Source organism: Candida dubliniensis, chromosome R (genome assembly GCF_000026945.1).
Source record: "Candida dubliniensis CD36 chromosome R, complete sequence".
NCBI lineage: Eukaryota > Fungi > Ascomycota > Pichiomycetes > Serinales > Debaryomycetaceae > Candida > Candida dubliniensis.
In genome coordinates, this window is record NC_012867.1 from 530,385 (window position 1) to 557,868 (window position 27,484).

Genomic DNA, 27,484 nt, shown 5'->3' on the forward strand with positions numbered 1-27,484 from the left:
ATTTATCTTGAATCTGCTAACACTGGAACAGAACTATGGAAAAATTCTAACATTTGCCACAATCAAGGTCGTGTATATACAAAACCACCTCCGACCCCTGATTTCAATTTACACAGAGGAATAGAGCTGAAAGAAAAAACCACCTTCATACTACACTTTTTCTTTTCAAATTCTTTTAAGATTCTTTTTGAGATTGGCATAAAGTGTAACGTTTTGGTAAATCGATCGCAAACTATCCAGATCTAGTCGTACTTATTTTGAACTAATCAGAATCCGCTGACTAAGAAGGGCTAACTGTTTGGATGATTACCCATTTTACTGGCTTTTAAAGCTGAGTAAAATACTACTAACAGTGTATAGGTCTAGCAATAAATTATATCTTTATAGAGTAACAATAATTAAATTTATACAGATTGAATGTAGAAAAGGTCTATGTGACAGATTATATAGCCTCATTTTTTACTCTAAATTATATCCAAAATACTTGATAAATTGTTTTCGAGAACAAACCAAAGAGACAAAGATCTTCTTTGTTTGTTGAATTAAGAGAGTTTAGTACAAATATGCCCAAATCAATGTCAACTGAAAAAAGTATTAGAATCAGATCAATAACTCTCCCAATTCTACAAAAAACTCTTTCATTTATCTTAATCAAGGTAGACCATTGTTTAAAAACTCAAGATACCAGAGCTCAACAATAGCATATACAAATTATTTAAAGAGAAACGATACACGTATATTGATTAGATATCATCGGAGAGATACAAGTGCCACATAATGGTCCTACAAGAAGTTATAGGGATTTGAAAATTCACGGGAATAATTAACTACATGTTATCGGTCCAATCCGGTATCAGAATGCCCACAAGAACTTTCAGTAAAGTAACTGCAATAAGTGGAATCGTGAAAACTTGCGATTTCTAATTATTTTGGTGAATAATTTTCTATAAGACTGGTAGGTCATACGATGCCAAAAAAAAAATTGAATTTGCAACAAAACAGGAACTTTTAGCGCGGCTGATTTTGTACCATAATGTTTTTCTTTTTTTGATCATTCAATATTTCAACCTAAATTTTTTCAATGTTTCTACCAATGAAACTGTTTCCTTTTAAATTCATGAGTTTATCTTTCATTATTATTCCTCAATTATCACTGAACTTGCCAAGAAAATGGAAAGCTATAGAGAAGTCTCTTTTTCTCTTCATTTTCTCTTGAAGAATTCATTGATATCATTGTTACAATTATTCATACTATTGTATAATTCAAGTTTTATGCCACCACTTGATATTTCCAGTAATGTATTATATTCAGCAAATCAACTACTACTACTGGTTCAACTTTGAAAAGATATTTCCTTATCATGCATCAGAATTAGTCATTTTTTCACCCTCCACATATATTCAAAAATCATATCGTCTTCCATTGTACGGCAAATAAGAAAAGAAGCGCCAAAAATTGCAGGGCATGATATGTCGAAACCTTCAATTGTGTACACAAAAATGCCCACTTACTTGCCTATAAAACAATAAAATGGATTACCACACTTTTACAACAATACATAAACCACAGCAATCTTCATTTCAAATTTCTCAACCATTGCGTCCTCTTTTTTCTTGATTAATATTCATTGATTCATCAATCGAGTTTAACAATTTCAACCAGTATGAGGCATAAAAAATCTTAAAACGTTATTTTTTTTTAAAAAACTTTTGCACCAAGTCCTTCTTCTTCTTCTTTCAATAATTTGGCATATTATACAGCGTAGCAAACCAATAATATTCTATTAAAACCAAATTGATAATAATATCATGAATTGTATTTTCTTTGAAGTATGAAAAAAGAAAATATACCACCCTCAAAAAGTTGCATTTTATGCATATTAACTAAATTGTTCTTTTTCTATAAAAAGAAAAAGAAGAGAGAGCCTTCCTAACACCACAAAATTAGTCCAATATCTTTAGCGCCCGCCCGTATGGCAAATTATTGTATTAGGGTCTATTACTCCGTAAATTATTCATTCAAATTGCCAAATTGCCTTAATTTATGGGTCCATACATGACACATTGATAACAAAATAATGCCGTTTATCTGTATTTACTTTTCTCTCTTTTTTTATGAAAAAGAAATATGGAAATTATAAATACTATTGAGAATTGAACCCAAATTTCTAACTAAAAATCCCAACACAAGATACTAGAAGATTATAAAATGAATAATAAAAATGCAGCGACACAATTGAATTTGCCCAATGTGCAATCAATTGGAAGTCATTTATCAATTCAAGATCATGAAATTGATTTACAAGCAATCTCATCTAATCCTCTTTCTATTGGTGAAGTTGCTACCACATTGACCGAATCTCAAAAATGGTTTGTTTTGAAAAGAGTACATTTTGATGCTTTAGTGTCGTTGGAAGAATTACCACCTCAAGCTACTTTTATGTTTGAAAAAATTGAACAGATGAATACCAAAGAGGCCGTGGAAATATTACAGAAGGCAATTGAAGAACATTCAACTGATGTCAATATTCCAGAACTTGATTTGGATCTTTGGAGAGAATTGGTTGACAACTCTCACAAGTTTACAAAAGTCCAATTACAAGAAAAATTGGGTAACAATTCATCATCATCTTTGGAAAATGAAAGAATTGGGGATGTTGAACAAGGTCATGAAATTGTTGATTGGGATTTACAAGTACGTTTAGAAGCAGTATTGGTTGCTTATTGGTCTCCATACCCTGAAGTTAGAGCTGTTACTTTCCCATACGATGATCCAACTATTCCTGCTGAAACATTTAGAGTTTATTTGATTGCAATTATTTGGACAGCAATTGGTGCTGTGATTAATCAATTTTTTGTTGAAAGACAACCTGCTATTACTCTTGCTATGGCAGTCGTTCAAGTTTTTCTTTATCCATCTGGTTTGCTTTGTGAATGGTTTTTACCCAAATGGAAATTTAAAATTTGGAAATATACTATTGATTTAAATCCAGGTCCATATACATATAAGGAACAAATGTTGGCCACCATATTTTGCGGTGTTACTGGTGGGAGCACCTCTTATGTATCTAGTAACATTCTTATGCAAAAATCTGAAATTTTTTACGACAACAAATGGGTTGATTTTGGATATCAAGTATTATTGATTTTGTCTACCAACTTTCTTGGTGTTGGTTTTGCTGGTATAATGAGGAAATTTGCCGTGTACCCTACTAAAGCTGTTTGGCCATCAATTTTACCAGGTTTAGCATTAAATAAAACTTTATTAACCCCTGCTAAAAAGGAAATAATCAATGGATGGAAAATATCTGGTTATAATTTTTTCTTTATCACCTTTGTTGCTTCATTTTTGTACTTCTGGGTACCCAACTACTTATTCCAAGCTTTGTCAACTTTCAATTGGATGACATGGATCAAACCAGATAACCAAAATCTTGCTGTAATTACTGGTTCAGTTGGTGGATTAGGTTTGAATCCAATAACTACTTTTGATTGGAATTATTTCAGTTCTATGCTTCAACCACTTCAAGTTCCATTCTTTTATCCAGTTAATAACATTATTGGTATGATTATTGCATTTTTCTGTATCATTGGTGTTTGGTATTCTAATTATAAATGGACGGGATATTTACCAATCAATGATAATGGGCTTTATAGTAACACTGGAGAAGCTTACTCTGTCAGACTGGTTGTTGATGCCAATAGTTTATTCGATCAAGCCAAATATGATGAAGTAGGTCCACCATTCTATACAGCTGCCAATTTAGTGGTTTATGGTGCGTTCTTTGCCATTTATCCATTCCATTTTGTGTATGAGATTGGTATGAATTATGACCAAATGTGGGATGCTTGTAAGTCGTTTTGGAGAGTGATTAAAGACTATAAAAAATCTACCTATGATGGATTTGATGATCCCCACAGTACCATGATGAAAGCATATCCAGAAGTTCCAGAATGGGCTTATTTGATTATCGTTATCATTTCATTGGTGTTAGCAATTTTGTGTGTTAAAATATATCCAGCTCAGACGCCAGTGTGGGGTATTTTCTTTGCATTGGGGATCAATTTTATATTCTTAATTCCATTGACTACCATCTATGCCAGAACTGGATTTGCTTTTGGATTGAATGTCTTGGTTGAATTAATTGTTGGTTATGCTATCCCAGGTAATGGGTTAGCATTAGCATTTATAAAGGCATTGGGTTACAATATTGATGCACAAGCTCAAAATTTTGTTAATGATTTGAAACAAGGTCATTACGCTAAACTTCCTCCAAGAGCTGTTTATCGTGTTCAATTATTATCTATTTTCATATCATCATTCATTCAATTGGGTATATTAAATTTCCAAATTAATGGTATCAAAGATTATTGTGAACCAGGTAATACTCAAAAATTCACTTGTCCAAATGGTAGAACTTTCTATTCAGCATCGGTTTTATGGGGGGTTATTGGGCCTAAGAAAGTTTTCAATGGATTATATCCAGTATTGGCATGGTGTTTCTTGATTGGGTTCTTATTGGCTTTCCCATGTATTGCTATTAAGAAATGGACACCAAGAAAGTACGTTAAATATTTCGAACCCTCTATTATTATCGGCGGATTCTTAAACTATGCTCCATATAACTTGTCATATTACATTCCTGGTCTTTATGTGTCATATGCATTTATGTCATATATTAAAAGAAAATACGAAGCATGGTGGCAAAAATATACTTATGTTCTTTCAACTGGTTTGAATGCTGGTATTGCCTTTTCATCAATCATTATTTTCTTTGCTGTGATGTATCATGAGAAAGCTATTAATTGGTGGGGTAACACAGTGATGTATTCAGGTGTTGACTATGCAATGACAGGTTGGTTGAATGCCACTGTTGATGCGCCAGATGGATATTTTGGACCAAGAATTCGTCATTTCCCTTAAATTGATAGTGATGATGATTTTGTTTATTTTTAGATGATGTAAATAATGTTTGATTTGTATGTCTTTTTTGACTTCTGTAAATCATTTACCAGTAGTGTTGCAGAATTAATACACAATTTGTATAATGTGTGTCAAACTACCCAATGGCTGTAGATAAATTGATATGATACACCAATTTGCATATAGATAGAGAGCATAGCATTTATATCTGCTAGCCATTGCATTGTTAAGTTTGCTAATTAATCTTGGATATTCATAGTATTGGTCATTGTTGCTAACTAATGTATGTAGACTTTGTTTTCTTTTCTGAGCGCGTAATAGTTTGTTTTGTTTTGCTTCATCAACATTCTCAAAATTCGTTTTTTTTTTTTTTGTAAACAAACCAAACAGTAAACTTTTAATAACAACACTTGGTAATAATACAGCTTCGAGATGTCACCACACGATATAATTGAAGATAAACATAAATCATTTATTCATGCATCACCCCTTGACTCGACTTATCCAACTCCGAAAAATGTGCCTATTATATCGACAGCAGAAATTTTCAAGAAATCTGATCCTAATGCAAATTTTATAACACCTACTAAACCTAGTAGAAGTGCCGATTCAAATGAAGATTCCATAGGGAAAAATGATATTGAACATGTCAATGGAAATGGTAATGTACGTCAAGTATCTGATAATTCCGATAGATTAAGTTTGAAACATGATCGAGTTCCAAGCACTGCACCAACAACTCCTAAATTGAATTCAATTGGTCAAAACAAAGAAAATCTTGATTTCTTCCATGATTATGTAAAAGAAATATCATCATTGAAAGCACAAAATGAAGTTTGGAAAAGTAAATTTGAGAATTTGAATGATTGTTACCAACAAGAATTACAACAACATGAGAAACAGAATATTGAATATGGTAAATTGAAAGAAATGTATAATAAAGAACTTGAAGAAAAAAATCAATTGAAAAAAGAGATACAACTAATGAATTCAAGAATAGAGATATTGGAATATGGAGAAGAGAATTTGAAATTATTAGTGGATAAATATAAGGAGATTGCTACGCAGATAAAAGAGAATAACATTAGATCACCGTCACCATTAAATAATCAAGATCTTGAGTATACAGAGGAACTTGTAAATGATTTGATTTCATTTGACAATTTGAACGAAGAGGTGAAAGCAAGCACTCCACCCAAGAAAATCAATCATGGCGTCCAAACTGAACTCAAAAATTTTAACGTGACTGCTCCTTCAACAAAACCAAACTATACACATATTTCTAATAAGGAAACTCAAACTTCCAATAATTCCTCAATGAAAATAAATAAAGCAGTTCAAACGATCCAAATACAAGAAAAAACATCACAACCATCAGAACAGATTTCAAATCCAACAATTGCATCACCAACTGAGCCAACACCAACACCAACATCATTGCCATCACTGCCACCAGTTACAGCTTCTAAAATTGATAATCAAACCTTTAGTAAAGAATCTCAAGAATCATCATCAGTATCTGTTTTCCCTGAATTTTCATTATCTTCATACAGTAGCAAATTTCATAATTATTATAAACAATTACATCTTGATCAAATTGATGAATTAAGTAAACGAGATTTACAATATTTAATCAAAACAACAATGTGTCAATTCATGATTGATTATTATAATATTGATACATCATTAACTAGATATGCTAGATTTTTATCCATTGTATATCAATTTTTGAATGAATTACATTTGATTATTTATCCAGGACAAATTTTAAAGAGTTCAGATTATTATCGTGGAAGAGTTTATCGTGATGGTAAAATTGATGAAGAAATGATTGGATTAAAAGAATGTTTAAACGGAATGCAAGATAAAATTCGAGAAACGTTTGGTCAATTATAGTAAGTAGTGGGTGATATTGTTTCTGTACATTATCATTAATATGCTTTTACAAATGAGTGAATTGGTAGTTACGTATATCAATAGTATACTATGTTAGATATAGCGGAATTGATTGACTAGTAAGGTTAACTTATCTTACAAAACCTATTCTAATAAATTTTCTTTCAAAGAGATAAGAAATATAGGGGAATGATGAAGCTTTGAATAGTAGTAGTACTAGTAGTAGTGGAGGACTGTGCAAAGTCCATTTGATAATATAATGATGATTTGCGGCAATTGAGAAAAAGAAATCAAAATAAAGATCTATCCGGGGTCATGAAAAAAAAAAAAACCAGAAAAGAAGAAATCTTTGCCAAGAACCAAAATTCAATTGCTGATTAATGATATTGTAATGCTTCCAATACTTAAGAATAATGTAAGTTGAAGTTTGTATTAATTCCATAGATATATCAATGACAACAATAAGGAATATAGGAGCATTTATTATAATTCAGTTCGGAGTTTGTAAATTTTCCACAAGAAAAAAAAAAAAAAAAAAGAAGCGAGATTAATTTTTTGCTTGGAAATTTATGTTAGTTGGTGCAAAACTGGATCCAACAAAAATAAGTAATATTCCATTCAATTCCAACTATATGAGTTTCCTAATTATTAATTAATATATTATAGATTAATTACTTGGCTAATAATAAGAAGAGTTAGTTTCTTTTCTTTTCTTTTTTTTTTTTCTTTTTTTTTAGCTGACTAAAGATATTGTCCCTGCAGTTTGTTATCGGATTTAATTTTGCAGCTTTAGTTGTTGATCAGTCATACTTTTCAATCACTATAATTCAACAGAATCATCCGATAACTCAACCATGGTTCTCTACCAAATGTATTAGACTCAAGTTGCTTTTTTTATTTTCAAATAAGTAGTGCTTGATTAATTATAGAAAACAAGTCCCACCCCTTGACTTTTGTTGAACAAGATTCAAGTAGTCACACAAGTTTAATTTAACCAATACCCCTAGGAGTGGAATTATATCTGTTACTAGTTTAATTATGAAATATCCGCTTGGAAAACTAATTATACTTGATTTTCCATACAAAGATCAGCAAATAATAAATTCAAAGAAATATAAAACCAAAAACCAAAAAAAAAAAAAAAAAAAAACTTTCGATAACTGGGAATCTTTTATTTTCTTTTAATTGAAAGTTGTTTCTTGTTAAAAATAATAACATCAAAATACATATAGATATCTATATAGTCTGGTGTTAATTATCTATCTACTTTTTAATTTTTGCTTCTTACTTCACCTTGCGTATAACAAATAATAAAAAAGAGATCACAAAGAATATTTGATCGAATATTTATGATTTAGCACCTGTTCCATTTCTTTTTTTTTTTTTTTCTTGTTAAGACTGAACTTCAACATTTTTTAATTATCTAAATTGATTAATATCATTGTTTGCAAATGATGATCTAGAATAGAATATTGAAATTATTATCTCAATTTTCTATCAAGAATATCGAAGTCAAATATACTCTCTTATGGAGAGTTATTGCTTCCAAAAACTCTGATTTCATTCTATTATATTTAAATTGAAGGATATCTTGGATAAAACTTTCTTTTGTTAATTCTGTTACCCTTCCCTTCCCTTTTCTTTATTTCCTCTTTGCCAATACTTTTCTATTTCATTATCTTCAGATTACTTTTTGAATAGAAATCTGCATATTTTTGAAATTTGTTTACTATACAATACACACATACTACGCAATTTAAGTAACAAAAAAAGAAGTTCAAAACTTGCATTAAAACAAAGGCAGCCTAGAAGTTACAAAAACAGAACGAGATTACAAGAACAAAGAGATCTCAATAACTTAACCAAAGATAGAAATTCACTCTCAATCAATTGCTTATTGTATTTGTTGAGATACAATTAGTTCAATTGAATTTTACAAGATTGAACTTGATTTCCAATTCTTTCAGGGATTCTAATCTACTACAAGCCATTAATATCAACAAAATAGGTGGCTTCACAAGAACCCCAAATCAAACTTTAAAAGCAACCTCCCCCCCACCAACGAACAAAATAGAACAAAAAAAAGGAGTTTCTATTGCATAAATATAATCCAAATTTATAGAGATATTGTGTTGGGTAATTCAATACTTAAAATTATCAAATTCAAATTGTAACCTAAATTTGAAAATTTTGCATTCCCTCCACATATTTATTTTCCAAAAATACAACATCAAAATTAACCTTATATTTGGTTATTGACAAACTTTATTTAGTTTATATTTGGTTCATTGCTCCAACAAGAATATCTTTCTCTACCACCACCTCCACATCCACACATTACATCAAAGATATTTAGATCCATTTTGAGGAAGAACCATCAGGCCCAACTACAGCAAAAAAAAAAAGGACATACATATACACACAAAGGACAGCAACGACAAAATAAAAAGGTCATTTATATTTGCTATTGTTATCTCATCACCACAGTATATATAACCCATTGCAATCAAATTTCATATTTCATCCCATCCCATCTCATCCCACACCCCCCCTATCTCATTTTTTCATCCAATCTTTCTTTACAAATTTTTGGGCAAGTTTATACGAAAGAGAGTGTGAATTGCATAAATTAAAGACAAAGACAAAGACAAAGACAAAGATAAAAACAAAAACAAAGGCAAAGACAATAATCTGGCAATTTTCCAATAAATTGAATTGAATTTTTACATATTGTTCATCCAGTTTTAGTAATATTCTGATTCATTTTGAGTTTATATATTTTCCATTTATTATTAGGAAGATTTATTTTAATTTTGTGGGTTTTTTTTTGTTTTGTCTTACTCTTTTTTGTCTCTCTCTCTCTCTCCTGAGATATTTTTACTACTACTAATAAAATAATATTATTACTTTTTTTTCTGGGTATTATAATAGAGTCATCAATTTTCAATGGGGAAAACTGCTGTTTCATCTTCAAATCAACAACAACAACAACAACAACCACAACAACAACTGCGCGAGCAACTTCAACAATTGCAACATCAACAACTAGTACAACAACATCTGAATCGTTTACAACAAGTCGAACAGCCTTATCAATCATTACAATTCGCACGGTTAACAAGACCACCAAGGATAAATTCCCCTAAAACTAAAGATCGTACTTTGTCGACTTTGACTCAAAGTGCGAATGATGACCAAAAATTTCTATTTAGCAATTTAAACAATAATAGTAACAACAACAGTGCTAACACCTATAACAACCCACAAACCTCAACCTATACTTTAACTTCCACCAAAGAAACAAATTACCCTCATCAGCCGAGCTTTAGTGGACCCAGCTTAAACAATAATTTTGCGTATTTGAATCCAACAAATAATCGCACGTCTATATTTACTAATCTGTTTCTCCAACAACCACAACCACAACCACAACCACAACCACAACCACAACCACAACCACAACAGACACAAGTAAGAAACAATAATATATCACCACAGGATTTGAATAATAAGAATAACACAATGATGCATTATCAGCAACAGCAACATCCACAACAACCGCTGCAACCGCAACAACCGCAGCAAGCCCAACAACAAGCGCAACAGCAATCACAACAGCAATCACAACAACCACATTCTTTGCAACAGAGTTTTAATCCAATTTCCACATCAAACCAACAGTATCAACAGTATCAGCAACCTAGTCAATTATTTAATCCACAACAGTCTGTTCAACAATACTTGCAGCAACCAATAAGACCCCGCGGAGATTCGATTGTGTTGCCTCCACCAATCAGACTGCTGGGTGAACATTTATTTGAAAATGGAACCAATAGTAATCCGATCCCTTCAACATCAAGATCAAATAGTATTTTCAGCTCGTTAATTAATCTACCAGGATCAAGTGGAAATTCAATAAGTGAACCGTCGCTTTCAAATTCCGGTTCTGCATCGGGCAAAATCGATGCCCCCTTTAACACAACAAATGGGAATAAAAACAATAATGGTGCGCCTCTATTGCCACCCACTACACGTTCTCGTCAAATGTCACTTGTTCAATCTCAAGATTTCACTATGGAAGATTTGGAAAATTTTTTAAATAAAGAGAGTATGAGCAATATCTTCAATTGGCAAAATGATCCAAAGTTATCCATTAGTGGTGGAACAGGAGGAAGTAGTGGGAATGGAATAAAATCCAAAGGTAATTCGATTGATTTCGCTAATTGGAACGAAGGAAACAACAATACTGGCTATAATAATAGTATCACGGAATTACTTCAGAATATGATATCGAATGGATCGATTGATTTTAATTCATTTTCTAATATGAGTAATCAGCAAAGAAGAGATTCTATTTTGAAAATTATAAACGATCAGAATTCATTACGAAGTCAAAGAAGTTCATCGGATCAATCGAGAAACACCAATGCTAGCTTGCGAGAAGATATATTTGATAGAAGGAACCCATCACAATCACAACAACAATCAATTGAAAAAACCCCACAACAACAATCAGCATCATCATCATTATCAAAACAAAAGACATCACCAAGACAAAGAAAATCACCTCAGCAGAGACAAACTTTGCAACAGAATCAAAGAGGACAAGTGAATGCATTGGCAGTTCCTGGAGACAAAGATAACGTTTCGCCTACATCTTCATCTCATACTTCCCCAAAATTCCAAGAAGAGCCACAGTCACCAAAGGCATCACCTGTTGCGTATGGGAATGTGCGTGTAAATGAACCATTTGCTTCAAGTGGATACCAACAAGTGCAACAACAGCCAATATCACTATCACAACAACAACAACAGCAACAGCAGCAACAGCAACAAAGCAGACAACAACAACAACAACAGCCCCAAAGATTATTTCAGAATTATTCGGTGTCGCCACAAAACCAATACCAGTATTCTGCTTATCCTAATTATAGCCAATTAGGATATTCCAATGTTCAACAACAACTTCCAAATGCTCGAAATAATAGTTTTAGCAACTATATATATCCAGTTCAACAACAGCAACAGTTCTATCCACCACAACAGCAACAACAATATATACCACCTACAGCAACCACCACCAAGCCACCTGGTTATTTGCCTCAACAACAACTACAACAACCACAACAGCAGCAGCAGCAGCAACAAAAACAACTACAATCGAATCAACAGCCATCAAAGACGCCGGAACAACAGAAAAGGAAGCCATCTGTTAAACGAACAAGGAGGACTAAAAGAGACCAAAACTCGAATTCAAGTTCAACAACAAATTTGATGAATCCTCAGAATATGAGTTCACCTGAAAGTCGAAATCTAGTTCCTGCTCAACAATTTGCACAATCAGAAGATGGACGTCCGTTATTGGGAGCAACGAAAATAGATCAATTGATGTTGGTGATTCAAGCAAGAGATAAAGGAATAACAAATACTATTGAACAAGGTCCTGATGGGAGTATTTTAGCTTCCCCTGATAATTTTTCATTGGGTCGAAATAAAGCTGAATTAGATAGTGGAATACTACCACGACCGGTTAGTCTTGTTGGAGGAGTTGATAAACCACATAAACGAGAGGAAGATGATAATGAAGAAGGTGATGTGAATCATCATAAAAGGAGGAAACATAAGAATCAACAATGCCCATATTGTTTTAAATTTTTCACCCAATCAACCCATTTGGAAGTTCATATAAGATCTCATATTGGATATAAACCATTTGAATGTACTTATTGTCATAAGAAATTTACTCAAGGAGGAAATTTACGAACTCATTTACGATTACATACTGGAGAAAAACCATTTACTTGTGATATATGTAAACGATCGTTCAATAGGAAAGGTAATCTTGCTGCTCATAAATTAACTCATGATAATTTAAAACCATTTGAATGTAAATTAGATAATTGTGATAAATCTTTTACTCAATTGGGTAATTTAAAATCTCATCAAAATCGTTTCCATTTAGATAAATTGAATGAATTGACTCATAGATTAGCAGAATTAAGTGGACCTGCTTTGAATAATTTACCACCTGAAGAAAAAGATTTATTATTATATTTCAAAGATTTATACAAGAATTCAAATAAGGGAATCAGAGGTAGAGGTAAAGCTCATAAAGAGGACAACAACAACAACAACAACCAAGGCAATTCAAATGGGAAACAATCAAGTAATGTTGGACAAACTTCTGGTTCAAGTTTATCACCGCAATTTACTAATGGTCAATCAAGTGGACAATTTTCGGGATAGAAAAAATAAAAATAAATGAAAAGTTTCTATACATACATGTTTCACATTCAAGTCATAATTCTAAATTTTTCTTTTTTTTTTTTTTTGAAGATTTTCAAGTTATTTTTATTATTATTTTTGATATTATTAATGTTGATGTTATTCTTGTGTTTTGCTCATACTTGAATGAGTTTCTTTTTTTTTTATTTCAAGTTTACTATTTTTTTTTGTTTTATAATGTATTATTTTTGTTTATTTAGTTTATGTTAGTATCAAAATGTACACACAGATATATATATATAAATGTTTAGATATATATTATGGAGAAATAAATGGAGGTATAGTAAATGCATTTTTTTTTTTTTTTTGCAACTTTTGTATATCTTGTGCGAAATACACGACCCACAAGCAAGCCAGTTTAGAGAAGCTCATCTGAAAATTTTCAAATCAATAACCCATACAACTACAAAGATAGAACAAAAAAAACAAAAAAACAGAACTGCAATCCACATTTACCCATCACAACAATACTTATTAAAGAAGTAGTTTTAAAATTTTTCACAATGTCAGCAGCAGTAGAAGATATACCAATGGAAGATACCAGTAATAGTGAACAAGAACAAGAACAAGAATATGATATAAATAAAATAAAAATTTTACCAGGAGCTTCAGAAGATGGTACATCAGCATCATTTCAAATCATTGATGAAGATCATACATTAGGTAATGCTCTTAGATACATAATTATGAAAAATCCTGAAGTTGAATTTTGTGGATATTCTATACCACATCCAAGTGAAAATAAATTGAATATTAGAATTCAAACCTATGGTAATATAAGTGCAGTTGAAGCATTACATCAAGGATTAGATAATTTGAGTGAATTATGTAGTGCTATTGAAGATAAATTTGATGAAGCAGTTAAAGCTGGTGGTTATTCTACTAAAGAGCCATAAATATAGTAGGGATAACTAAAGGGGAAGGATTTAAACATGATAAGTTGGTTTGGAATGATTATTACTGTATTAATTCTTTTTGGGATTTACATTTTGGATTGAATTATTAATAGATAAATTAGAATGTGAATAGTTTAATGTTTCAATAAACCATGATGTTAACAGGGACTCATTATTTAAGATGCTAGATGTTTGGTACTTTCTCTAAACCGAATAGTAAACATAATAGTATTCTGGTTTATTTGATAATTAACATTCATTATAATCCTTTCTTCATCTATACATCTAGTACTCTTGACATCCACCCATTTTTAAGTTAATTACTATCTTTTGAAAATCGAGCCGCACAGTTTCACCTAATTGGGAACTTTGAAAAGAAAAAGAAATTCTTTTGTAATGTATGTAAAGTGTGTTTGCAAAGAAAAAATTTTTTTTTTTCTTCTTAGTTTTAGGATGAGGAACGATTAACAGAAAAAACATCATACTATAAAACGTATTGCCATCCCATAAAAATTTTTTTTTAGGCCTTCTTCATTTTCCTTCTTTTTTTTTTTTCTTATTGACGATAGCATTTACATAATTGGAATTATATTTATATATTAAACATGTCATACAATAACGGAGGATATAACAACAGAAACGGAGGTAGTTACGGTGGTGGCTACGGTGGTGGTAGTAGTAGCAGAGGTGGAGGCTATGGTGGTGGTGGAAGAGGTGGTAGAGATCAAGGTGGATACAGAGGTGGAAGATTCAGTGGTGGTGGTGGTAGATTTAATGATGCTCCAAGACAGGAATTAACTGCCCCACAATGGGATTTAGAACAATTGCCAAAATTTGAAAAAAATTTCTATTCAGAACATCCAGATGTTGCTGCTAGATCTGATAGAGACATTGAAGCATTTAGAAAAGAAAACGAAATGACAGTTAAAGGTCATGATATTCCACATCCAATTACTACATTTGATGAAGCTGGTTTCCCAGATTACGTTTTACAAGAAGTTAAAGATCAAGGTTTCCCTAAACCAACTGCTATTCAATGTCAAGGTTGGCCTATGGCTTTGAGTGGTAGAGATATGATTGGTATTGCTGCCACTGGTTCTGGTAAAACTTTATCTTATTGTTTGCCATCTATTGTTCATATCAATGCCCAACCACAATTACAATATGGTGATGGTCCAATTGTATTAGTTTTGGCACCAACAAGAGAATTGGCAGTTCAAATTCAAACTGAATGTGCTAAATTTGGTAAATCATCTAGAATTAGAAACACTTGTGTTTATGGTGGTGCACCAAAAGGTCCTCAAATTAGAGATTTAGCTAGAGGTGTTGAAATTTGTATTGCCACTCCAGGTAGATTAATTGATATGTTAGAAGCTGGTAAAACTAATTTGAAAAGAGTTACTTATTTGGTTTTAGATGAAGCTGATAGAATGTTGGATATGGGGTTTGAACCACAAATTAGAAAAATTGTTGATCAAATTAGACCTGATCGTCAAACTTTGATGTGGTCTGCTACTTGGCCAAAAGAAGTGCAACAATTAGCTAGAGATTATTTGAATGATCCTATTCAAGTCACCATTGGATCATTGGAATTGGCTGCTTCCCACACCATTACTCAATTGGTTGAAGTCATTGATGAATTTTCCAAGAGAGATAGATTAGTTAAACATTTGGAATCTGCTTTGAATGAAAGAGAAAACAAAATATTAGTTTTCGCTTCTACCAAAAGAACATGTGATGAAATTACTACTTATTTAAGATCAGATGGATGGCCAGCATTAGCTATTCATGGTGATAAAGATCAAAGTGAAAGAGATTGGGTTTTGGATGAATTCAGAAAGGGTAAAACTTCTATTATGGTTGCAACAGATGTTGCTGCAAGAGGTATTGGTATGTATAATTTTATTTTTTTCATTTCATTGGATAAACCACTGGTGGTTTTCCCATTTTTCCGGATTTTTTTTTTTTGAACTTACTAACTGTGTCGACATAAGGAGATTATAACTTTTCTTTTTTTTTTTTTTAATTTAGGAGGGGGAAAAATTATGTTGTTTAGTGATTGGGCTGGCACCAAAGGCTAACAAACAATAGGAGATTGAATAGAACTAATGAATCAATATTGTCATGAGTTTATTGAAGGAGAAAGACAATGTGATAAGCAGGCCTTTTTTTGTTGGGTTTTGCGTATTTCACATTCAATAATAAGAGATATTTAAAGAAGACCAATACATTTGATGTGTGATTTCATGATGGAAGGGCGTGTTTTTGTCATTTTTTACTTTTTGTTGGAGATTGTAAACATATTCAGCCTTTGATTGATTTATTTATTATCAATGTTTACATATCTTTGTTTCGCCTGGAGTAATTTAGATTGAAAAAATCTAAATTGCCAATTTAGCATGTTTAAGAAGGCGAAAGATAACAAAAAAGACAATAAATAATTATGTTTTTTGACAATGCGATGAAGAAGACTTTCCAAATCGCTTCATAATTAATCAAAGAAGAAAATGAATTACAAATGAATTTACGCCTTTGCTTTTTTTTTTATTGTTCATGAAATCTAGTACACAAGTCAATTGTGGGTTAAAAAAATATGTTTTCTTTTTATATTTTCTATTTATACTTTCTATCATTCCTTCCAATAAACATATGTTGGACATTTGAGGAAAAAAAAAAAAGAGTACTGGTTTTTATTGAAGGGCAACAAAGGACTAGTGTTCTTTTTGCAACCTTTTTTTTTTTTACCAGTTTAATGTCCCAACGTTTCTTAGTTCAATGAAATTTTAATTAATCTCCTGTAGATATATTTTTTTCTTCTTCTTTTTGTTCATAATAAGAAAATTTTTAACCATCTTCGAATTGTTGATACATGTGACTAAAGGGGAAAAATGAAATGCTTTTATAAACTTGATAATTATTGGAATTTTTTTAATACTAACTAAATTAATTTAAAATTAGATGTCAAAGGAATTACTCACGTCATTAACTATGACATGCCAGGAAATATTGAAGATTATGTTCATAGAATTGGTAGAACTGGTAGAGGAGGTGCTAGTGGTACAGCTATTTCATTCTTCACTGATGGTAATTCCAAATTGGGAGGTGATTTATGTAAAATCATGAGAGAAGCTCATCAAACTATTCCACCAGAATTACAAAGATACGATAGAAGAAGTTATGGAAGTCATATGAGATTTGGCTCAGGTAGAGGTGGTAGAGGTGGTAGAGGTGGATACGGTGGATACGGTGGTGGTAGAGGTGGTGGCAGAGGTGGAAGAGGCGGTTATGGTGGTCATAGAACTACTGGTAGTAACACCGCTCCATTAGGAGGTAACCGCAGATATTAAAATCAGTAAAGAAATGGGTGGTTTGCTGGTTTTGTTTTTTTATTTAATTGATTTATTTTATAGATTTTTCAGCTACTTTTTATTGGTAGGTTGTTTATTTTTTATTGATTTGCTTTTTTTTAGTTATAATTGAATTGTTACAGTAATATTGAAAGTAAGTAAGAATATTGATGGGGTGGGTGGTTAATACCGTGGAGTATATAATAATTACACAAATTCTAAAAGCCCACCTACCTACACACACACGCACACATACACAAAGACCAAAATCACCAAAATATCACATGCAAATTATAAACATGTATAAATAAATTTTAGTCTGACAGAATTACAAATGTTGGGGAAAAATGGCCGCAATTCGGCGGGTCTTAAAATCAAAGATTCAATAATTTAACCGCGTTGATAACTTTCACACGAGCTTATGATTGGATGTTGTTATTATTGTTTGACAATTATAGTAGAGGTACAAATAATAATATATCAATTATCTGTCCAACAAACTCACGCAACGTCAAAGGAGTATTAAATCCTTTCTTGACTTTGTAACTTCTTCCTTTAATAATCACCCCCTTGCCAAAATCATTTAACAATTGATTTCAATTGATTTCAATTGTGAAAATTGTTAAATGATCTGACCAACACAATTAATACTAAATAAAAAAATTTTTCATTGATCTTATATATATATATCTGTCTTTCTTGTCTTTCTTGTCTTTCTTACTTCTTTTCAATAAATCTTCTCTAAAGAAAAAAATTGATTAATTCCCTAAACATTCTTTTGAAGATTACTTTCCCTATATTAAATTCATTGCATTTCCAATTGTTGTGAATTGAGATATCACAAGACTCTTAATTGCTTATTACATTAAACTTTAGAGTTATTCCAATTGATTACAGTTGTTAGGGAGGATTAAGACAATTCCAGTTTATTTTTTTTGCAACCCAGACCTTATTACATATTGCATTCTTGAACATTTCCAAATAAGATAGACCCTACTATTCCACTCTAGTTCAGTAGTTGATTACTCATTACCTAAAGCAATATATTCACAATTATATTTTTACAACAACTCCTTTGAGGATTAATATAATTTGGTTCAGTTTATTATTTTTTTTTTGGAGGGGACTTTAACTTGAGACAAATCTCGCACGCCACATATAAATTTTTCATTAAAAAAATTTTTTTTTCCAACCTTTTAATGACATCTATAATTAATAATACAAATTCCACAGTTTTTGATTCAACCAATAACGGAAACATGGCTATTTTAGAACCAGTTCAACCTGTTCTGAAAGGACCAAAAGGAATAACATTTTCTGGACAAACTTTTGTTGTTCCAGAAACTCATGATATGGTGAAAACTTTATTCGACCCCACAGTTAGGAAATCAAATTTTGAATTAATTATCTTGGGTTGTTTATTTTCCAATTTGTTAGTATTTTTAATTCCTAATAATCAAATTAGAATTTATATATTCATTGCCTTGTATATATTTTGGAGATTATCTTATAATTTTGGTATTGGTTGGTTATTACAAAATCAATCTAATCATAATTTGTTAGTATCATGGTCACAAAAATACAAATTGTTCGAACCGGGAAATACTAGTTTTTTAGCTAAATCAATTCAAAATGAAATTAAAAGTCAAAGAGGTGAAAATTATGATATTAAATCAATGCCAGTAGAATTCAATACTTGGTTGATTTTCAGAAAATTTGTAGATTTAATATTAATGCTGGATTTTATTACATTTTGTTGTGTTGTTTATTGTTCAGCAATTAAAAATAATTATCAATTTTTTAATAATCAATCATCTTGGTTAGTTTATTCAAGAATTGTTTTCGGAACTGGGTTAATATTATTTAATTTATGGGTTAAAGTTAATGCTCATAATACCATTAAAGATTATGCATGGTATTGGGGTGATTTTTTCTTTAGACAAATCAATAATGAAGAATTGATATTTGATGGAGTATTTGAAATGGTTCCCCATCCAATGTATTCAGTAGGGTATGTGGGATATTATGGATTTGCTTTAATTGCTAAATCTTATGTTGTATTGGCAATTGCTATATTTGGTCATTTCTTACAAATGATTTTCTTACATTATATTGAAAACCCTCATATTGATAAAATTTATGGTCCTTCTAAAAATGAAATCAATTTAATTAAAATATTGAAATTAAAAGATTTGAAAAATTTCGATAATTTGAAACCATTGGTAGGATTAACAAATTTTAATTGGATGAGAGCTAGTGATATTGTTAATTTGGTATTGAGTTTAACTTATGGGATAATTATCCCGTTATTTGCCAATTCAATTAAACTGTTATTTATTTTAACGGTGGGGATGAAATTATTTGAATCGATTTCCATCAATTTATTATTGACTTTACAAAGTTATTTTAAAGTTGTTACCAAATGGTCTCTTTCAAATGATATCCCAGTTGAGAAATCATTGAGTAATTGGGCTGTTTTATATAATTCATTGATTAATTTGACTTATTCTTCATTATTTGGAATGAATTTAGGTTATTTCCTTCAAAAATCTTCTTCTTCATCATCGTCATCATCATCTAGTGGGTTATTGTTTTCTGATTGGTTTTATTTAAGAATCTTTTTAGGGTTATTATTAGTTTATACTCAATTTTGGATCAATTTTTCAATTATTGATCTGATTGGTTATTTTGGTTGGTTTTATGGTGATTTTTTCATTCCTAAATCTCAAAGTTCAATTAAAAATATCACAACTGCTGGTGTATATCGTTATTTAAATAACCCAGAACAAATTTTTGGAGTTTGTGGAGTTATGGGTATTTTCATGATTTATCCAACGGTAGAAAATTTCATTTGTGTTGGATTATGGGTAGTTAATAATTTTATTAGAATCAATTTTATTGAAAAATCTCATATGGTGAAATTATATGGAGAACAAGAAGTCAATAGAGATTCTGGAGTAACTAAAACTGTTAAAAAACATTTACTTCCAGAAGTTATTCAAAGAAGAATGAGTAATGATGAAGCATATGCTAGAACTAATGGTATTAGTAATGGAAGAAGAAAAAGTAGTAATAATTCCCATAGTAATTCGGTTGCTGATTCATTAGATAATTTCATTAGAGATTTAAGAAATTCATCTACTAAATTATCACAACAAAAATTGATTGAATTGTCACAAAATTTATCATTTGCTAATTCTGATTATAAGTTAACCATTGATGGATTAATGCAATCTACTGAAGGAGAATTGAAATATACAACTATTGGTACGCCAGTTACTATTTCATGGACTTCACCAGAGAAAAATCATTCAGTTCGTGATTGGGTTGGATTATATAAGATTGTTCAAACGTCATATTCCAGAAATAAAACTATTCTTTCATCAGCTGGGAGATGGACTTGGTGTAAAGAAGCTAACGGAACATTTATTTTTGATAGAGAGAAATTATTTTGGGAAGAAGGGGTTTATGAATTTAGATATCATTTAGATGGTAAACATGAAGTTGCTTATATTTCTGAACCATTTGAAATTAAAAGTGTTGAATTGGATGTGCCTGCAATTGAAGAATATGCAAATGAATTTGCTGAAAATTTGAAATTAGAAATATTTGATAAAGTTATTAATCTTACTAATATCAATGAAGCTATTTCACCTATTGCTAATCAATCAGATAATGTTATTGAAGTTTATAAATTAATCAGTTCAATGATTTCAAAATCAACTAAAATTAACATAACTTATAAGATTTTTTTAAATCATGATTTATTATCAATTAAAGATGTTGCTATTAAACTTATCAATATAAAACATGTATTAGAAGAATTATCCTTCAATATTACTACTGACAAAAAAGATATATAATTAGAAATATTTGTATTATTTTATTTTTTTTTTTCATTTATCTAAGATATATTCACAGTTACCTTGAATTGTATAGCTTTTTTTATATATATATATATGTATATATTCTTACATTGAATTTATTAAATATGAATTAAGATTAGCTCTTATTATTTTCGACATTTTATTACATTCAATTATTAATTTTTCCATATTTGATTCATTTAATAATGAATTTTCATTATCATTATTATCACCTTCTAACCAAATTCCCACAATTTCATCATTTTTCAAATTCATAAAACTTACTAATCCATCAATTCCTTCTTCAGCATTGATACTATTACTACTACTACTACCACCAATTAATATTTCCCCCTGTTTGGTAATTCTTACTTGTCCACTACTTATAATATCTTTCATTTCAATTCCAGAATCAATTAATGCTATACTACAACAACAAGTTATCCATTGTAATAACCAAAGTAACAGACCATTTCCACCATTTCCACCATTGCCCACATTTTTATCAATACTAATTATTGAAACTTGAATATCAATAGTTGATTTAGGATATTTTTCTAAAATTAAACTTGATAATACACAAGTTTCTAAATATGAACTTAATTTATGTTCAATATTATTCATTCCTGTACGATAACCTCTAGAAATAGTATTATTGTTATTATTATTATTACTGTCATTGTTGAAGATATTTGTCATGGGTGGGATTATATGAGGTAAAAATTTACAATCGATAGAAACACTAGCTCTATCAATGAATGAACCTCTAATGGGTCTTGGACCAAATATAGATACTTCAATGATAGTATTATTGATTTCTAAATATGCTGAACCATTAGCATTATCTATAATTGAATGTTTAAGAAAAAATGATGGAATTGAAGTGGAGGTTGTAGTGTCAGGTTGTGGTTGTGGTTGTGGTGATTGGTGAGGAATATTGGGAATTATCATTCCTGAAGGTCCTAATAATCGTCTTCTATCACTCATTGTTACTTTGATTATCTAATAAGTCTATAGTTGATAATAAAATAAAGAATATATATATACCTATATGTTTTGGATCGATGGATTTGAGATGATTTTGCAAAACCTATTTTTTTTTTTTTTTTTTTCGGTTCTTCTTCAAGACATGTTTAGTGCTTATATACAGGTATTTAACTATAAACATATGAGGAGGTTACAATCATTTCGTTTAAATAAATTCAGGATGGGAAAACCCAGCTCCCTACCATTTCTCTCATCGTTTCATCTTTTCAACCTGAACCACTTGTTTAACATACTTGTTCAACACATATAATGCTGTCTTGTTTTGATTAAATGTTTATTACCAATAATAAATCTGGGACTTTTCTAATTAGTAAAAAATATTTCTAGCCATATATTTCAAGATCCTTGCAACATTCAACAATATGATTGATGTACCATTGAATCAGTCAGTTCCAACGTTACATAATTGGCAAAAAGATGATGATCTTGTAACGATCGAATGTTTGTGGTTTTTTGAAGTTTTGCTTATATTCTTAACGATAAGAAGGTTTGATTTCGTTAAAAAGTTTATTCCAAACATGTAGAACAATTGGAATTTGTGAATATAACTTTCTTGAACTGTGAAGAAAAATTTGGTTCAAATAACGGTTGAAGGTTGTTAGGTGACATTAATTGCATGTTTTCAGATTTAGATCAGGATAATTAAATTGGTATAGTCTTCTACCAAGCATGATTTGAACTTGGTGTTCCCCACACAAGCACCGATATAATGAAACAATTGAAACCAATCTTTCAAACTATAAGATTGCCAACTTCGAAAAGTTTTTTTTTTTTTTTTTTTATTTTTTTAACCTGATTGAAATCCCATTAGTTGTTAATCAATTGTAGATATGTATTTGCAATTACAAAGAAAGATTTTCATAAGGGTAAATCAATAACTAGTAGGTCCTATCATTCTTGTTCTAATTCCTCAAAGTTGCAGATTTTCAATTCCCACATCTAACCAAAACTAGAACTTACAATTTTATGATTATTATTATTATCAATTTATTAAGTATATATCTATATATATAATTACATCAAATAAATAAATAAACTTAAATATAATAAATACAAAAAAATAAAAATAAAATAAAACGTCTATAAAACGTCTATATCAATAAGAAAAACACCAACCACAACCAACCACAACCCACCACAACTTCTTAAAATGGATCTAAATATTCTAATCCATTAGAACTACTAGATCCTCCTCCATTTCCATTATTAGCTAAAGATCCAAATAAATCTTCTAAATTCAATCCATCTTCACCATTATTTATTGGCCAATTAGCAGCATTATCGTTATTATAAGATACACCATTACTTACTCCACCAGAATTATTATTCAAGTTATTGTTATTGTTATTATTAATATTGTTGCTATTATTATTATTATTATTATTATTATTATTATAATTCATGGGTTCATTTTTTTCTAACATATAAGGAGGTAATATTTTCCCAAAAATTTGTGTATCTAATTTATCAAATACTCCAGGCATATAATTTGAAGTTAAATTACCTCCAGAAACTTCACCAATTTCTTTATTATTTTCTTCTAATGGAGTTGTTACACGTTGAATATTAGCAACATTTTTAGGAATTTCTGAACTTGATTCAAATTTAGCCATTGATGTATTATCAAATAATTGACTTAAATTTTCTTTTTCCTTTTTAATAAAATGATTCATATTATCAAAATTTTCAAAAGTATTTTTAACATTGACATTTTGGAAATTAGCTGGTAATGTAACTGGTTGAGAATTTCCATTAGTAGTAGTAGTAGTAGTAGTAGTAGTAGTAGTAGTAGTAGCATTGGCTTGTCTTGATCTTGAAGCAGTTCTTCTATTCAATTGTTCAAACATAGTATTCAAAATATTATAAATTCTTAATGAACTATTAGATGAATTTTTCAAATTATCTAAAACTTTTTTACCAATTTCAATATCTTTTTTAATCATATCAATATTTAAATCATCATCAAATAATATCCCCACATAATTAAATCCTTGACCATTATTATTATAATTAGCAAAATGAAAATAATAAATAAGACAAGCAATACTGAAAAAAATCGTATACATTGAAAACCAATAAGTCCCCAATAATAATTTATGATCAATCATTTTATTAGCTAATTTAACTACCATTCTTGCTACTTTAATACAATTTCTTCCTCTAATTAATGATCTAGGATCAGATGATGATCCATCCATACTATCACTAATAAAATGAATAAATGGTCGATATAATATAATTTGACAATTTAAAAATGCTAAATGAAGATAATAATTAGCTAATCGAAATTTTTCTGGTACTTCATCAATAACATCTTTTGTAGTACTACTTGGATCAATTGGTTTTAATTCTTGAGGTAAATTATCTAACCAATTTTTTAATTCAACTTCTAATTCAGTAACTTTAGCATGAATTCTATCTCGTGAATAATTAACATTAGAAGAATTTTCTGCTTCTTCAGGTTTAACTTTTATAGGATACATTTTTTTAATAATATGAGATAATATAAACATTAGTTTAGTATGTTGATTAGCACATCCAGAAGAACTTAATCGACCTTGTTGTTTATCAAATAAATAATCTGTACGAGTAACATTTTCATCATCTAATTCAACTGGTAATAATTGATCAAATTCATCTTCATTTAATGATCTTGGTAATCCTAATAATGAATTAATATAAATATCCATTTTATAAATGGTATAAAATAATCTTTTCCTAGTATCTTCTTCTATAGGATCTAATTTTTTTTTAGAATTTTGAAATAAAGTTAAATTTCGATGTAAACCTTCTTTTAAAGCACTTCTTAATGCTATACCAATATATGAATAACATGTAGATAATCTTGCTGAACATTGTAAATAAATAATCATCATTACTACTGTTTGGATTGAATTAATATCTCCAACATTACTTATATCAATCAATTTTCTTGCTTCAAGAAAATATTTAAATCCATCATCTTCTAAATTTTTTTCATTTTCATTAGGTGTCCCCATTGTATAAGGAGTTTTACTAAATAAAGATCCACAAGCTAATATCGAATATAAAAATGGAAGAAATTTTTGTTGTCGATCACCATAATTCATTGGATCTAAAGAATATAATAAATCAACTTCTTCTAATAATGAAGGACGATGATAAAATCTAAATAAAACACAAGCTTTATTCCAAGTAGTATAAATTAAATTTAAAGCCACTTCTTTCGAAGGTAAATGTAATCCAACTTCACGAGGTGAGGATACTGCACTATTAGAAGATTCATCAAATGAACCAACTGATAAAGTACGACGATGATGATGAGGATTTGAAGAAGCAGATGCAGATTGTTGTTGTTGTTGTTGTTGTGGTGGTGGTGGAGGTATTTGTGAATCTGGGTCTTGCATTAATTCAGTAATTTCATTAAGATTTAAAGTAAAAGTCTGTGATTTCCCCATTACATATTGTACCACTTTTTGAAATTTATTTAAATCAAATTGTAAATTTGGATCAAATCCATTCAATTGTAATTTAGGTAATAATGAATTGATGATTTGTTGGAAAATTATTAAATTAGTTTTAGGAATAGGTTCATCTGCAAGTAAAGGTTGGTATTGTTGTTGTTGTTGTTGTTGTTGATGTGGTGGCAGTTGTAGTTGTAGTTGTAGTTGTTCATTGTTACTCTTATTATTATTATTGTTGTTGTTGTTGGATCCAAATGCGACTGCTGCTTGTGCAGCAACTTGTAGTATGGCAGGACTTGGTTGTGAAGGTATTGGTATACCGGAATTTTTCTTATTTCTAATATTAGGTTGATCATAACTACATTTATAAGAATAAACTGTACAATGAATACAAGGTTGTTTACCATCACATTTCACTTTTTTTTGACGACAAGTATCACAAGCTCGTGTGACTCTTCTTCTTTTATTTTCTTGAGATTTTGGTTTATTAATTGTTGATGAAGTTGATGAACCAGATGGTGTCATGGCAATAGGTTGTAAATTTGAATTAGATTTTAGTAGACTAGTGGTAGTGGTAGTAATTCTGTTATTAGTGGAAGAAGATGTTGGGGTACTAGTAGATGTTTTGGGACTACCACCAGTACTAACAATTCCTGTACTAGAATAAGGTGATTGGGTATCTTCAGGTTCCCTTTTGACCATAGCAAATAATATAGTAGTTAGTTAGTTAGTTGGTTAGTTAGTTGTGGGGGTGTAGTTTATCAAGTATTGAATATCTATTGTAGAAGATGGAAGACAAACATATAAGATATACAGTATGAGGAAGTGAAGAAAAAGAGTTAAACAAAAAGAAAGAAAGAAAGAAAGAAAGAATGAAAGAATGGTGGAGGATGAAAAAAAGTTAGTGCAAAAGAGTCAGAAAATTTTTTTGTTTGTTTTCTTTTTTTTGTCATTTTATGCACGCCCATAGACACACACACACGTACATACTCACACACTCCACTCTCTCTCTTTGTACAGAGTCATATTATTATTAACGATGTTTATAAAATATTTAGATTAGACGTTTATGGATTAATGAGTTTATAAAACAATGAAAGAGAAAAGTTAATCCAATAATGTTGTTTTGACTATTTCCTCCTCCTCCTCCTCTCTCAAATTTAACAATTGACTTGTAGTCATTGCCAACTACTAGTACTTTGAGTTGTTTATTGTTCAATTATAACACCGGAGCTATCTATATGAGTAAGTCTTAACATCCACCCACTTTAAAAAAAATGAACAGCCGTTAGAAGGTTAGTTAACGGTTGGAGAAAAAAACAATTGGTCATCTCATATAACATTTGTAGCCAATTGTATTCTATTCTATTCTATTCCTGGTGCGATCTCTCTAATTTCTTCAACTGTAATGGGCCAAGAAATTGAATAATTGATCTCATATAGATAAACATGAATGAATGTTCATTTACCTCCTTCAATGGGCTCAAGATCTGTACTATATTAAAAGAAGCAGCTTTTGGGTGCAATCAAGCAAAATTGGTTAAACATTCGATTACGTGATACTATATCATATTTTTCTAAATGTGATTTTATATAAAGAAGAAAAATATTTGTGCATAACATATGTATTGTTAGTGTTAATATCCCTCAGTCACTTATTGTCTTTAATATAATATAATAGTACAAAAATTCTATGGACCGCTACTACTACTACTACTACTAACATTAACAAGAAAAAAGTAACGGTGGTTATTAATCATTTTACCTTGTGTAATTTACA

The 27,484-nt window shown here is 30.1% G+C and overlaps 8 protein-coding genes and 1 pseudogene across 8 annotated transcripts, besides 2 other annotated features; 7 read left to right on the forward strand and 2 right to left on the reverse strand. All coding sequences in view use genetic code 12, as the record gives it.

Moving 5' to 3' along the window:
* Positions 1-1,137: 1,137 nt before the first annotated feature.
* Positions 1,138-1,570, forward strand: CD36_27410 (annotated as a pseudogene).
* Positions 1,138-1,570: a sequence feature.
* Positions 1,571-2,209: 639 nt separating this feature from the next.
* Positions 2,210-4,924, forward strand: OPT4 (oligopeptide transporter, putative; the record flags this gene model as incomplete). The annotated part of the gene is made up of 1 exon (XM_002421770.1): positions 2,210-4,924. The coding sequence occupies one exon, from the start codon at positions 2,210-2,212 to the stop codon at positions 4,922-4,924; it is 2,715 nt and encodes a 904-aa protein (XP_002421815.1).
* Positions 4,925-5,356: 432 nt separating this feature from the next.
* On the forward strand, positions 5,357-6,820 carry CD36_27430 (conserved hypothetical protein; the record flags this gene model as incomplete). The annotated part of the gene is made up of 1 exon (XM_002421771.1): positions 5,357-6,820. The coding sequence occupies one exon, from the start codon at positions 5,357-5,359 to the stop codon at positions 6,818-6,820; it is 1,464 nt and encodes a 487-aa protein (XP_002421816.1).
* Positions 6,821-9,766: 2,946 nt separating this feature from the next.
* CD36_27450 (transcription factor with zinc finger DNA-binding motif, putative) lies at positions 9,767-13,066 on the forward strand (the record flags this gene model as incomplete). Its single annotated transcript, XM_002421772.1, has 1 exon — positions 9,767-13,066. One exon carries the CDS (start codon positions 9,767-9,769, stop codon positions 13,064-13,066), a length of 3,300 nt encoding a protein of 1,099 aa, XP_002421817.1.
* Positions 13,067-13,608: 542 nt separating this feature from the next.
* On the forward strand, positions 13,609-14,001 carry CD36_27470 (DNA-directed RNA polymerase subunit, common to RNA polymerases I and III, putative; the record flags this gene model as incomplete). The annotated part of the gene is made up of 1 exon (XM_002421773.1): positions 13,609-14,001. One exon carries the CDS (start codon positions 13,609-13,611, stop codon positions 13,999-14,001), a length of 393 nt encoding a protein of 130 aa, XP_002421818.1.
* Positions 14,002-14,606: 605 nt separating this feature from the next.
* CD36_27480 (ATP-dependent RNA helicase, putative) lies at positions 14,607-17,348 on the forward strand (the record flags this gene model as incomplete). Its single annotated transcript, XM_002421774.1, has 2 exons — positions 14,607-15,891; positions 16,960-17,348. The coding sequence occupies 2 exons, from the start codon at positions 14,607-14,609 to the stop codon at positions 17,346-17,348; spliced, it is 1,674 nt and encodes a 557-aa protein (XP_002421819.1).
* Positions 17,349-18,547: 1,199 nt separating this feature from the next.
* CD36_27490 (phosphatidylethanolamine N-methyltransferase, putative) lies at positions 18,548-21,211 on the forward strand (the record flags this gene model as incomplete). Its single annotated transcript, XM_002421775.1, has 1 exon — positions 18,548-21,211. One exon carries the CDS (start codon positions 18,548-18,550, stop codon positions 21,209-21,211), a length of 2,664 nt encoding a protein of 887 aa, XP_002421820.1.
* A 108-nt stretch (positions 21,212-21,319) lies between these two features.
* On the reverse strand, positions 21,320-22,201 carry CD36_27500 (exosome complex exonuclease, putative; the record flags this gene model as incomplete). The annotated part of the gene is made up of 1 exon (XM_002421776.1): positions 21,320-22,201. One exon carries the CDS (start codon positions 22,199-22,201, stop codon positions 21,320-21,322), a length of 882 nt encoding a protein of 293 aa, XP_002421821.1.
* Positions 22,202-22,313: 112 nt separating this feature from the next.
* Positions 22,314-23,037: a mobile genetic element.
* Positions 23,038-23,406: 369 nt separating this feature from the next.
* On the reverse strand, positions 23,407-26,406 carry CD36_27510 (transcriptional regulatory protein, putative; the record flags this gene model as incomplete). Its single annotated transcript, XM_002421777.1, has 1 exon — positions 23,407-26,406. One exon carries the CDS (start codon positions 26,404-26,406, stop codon positions 23,407-23,409), a length of 3,000 nt encoding a protein of 999 aa, XP_002421822.1.
* Between the last annotated feature and the right edge of the window lie 1,078 nt (positions 26,407-27,484).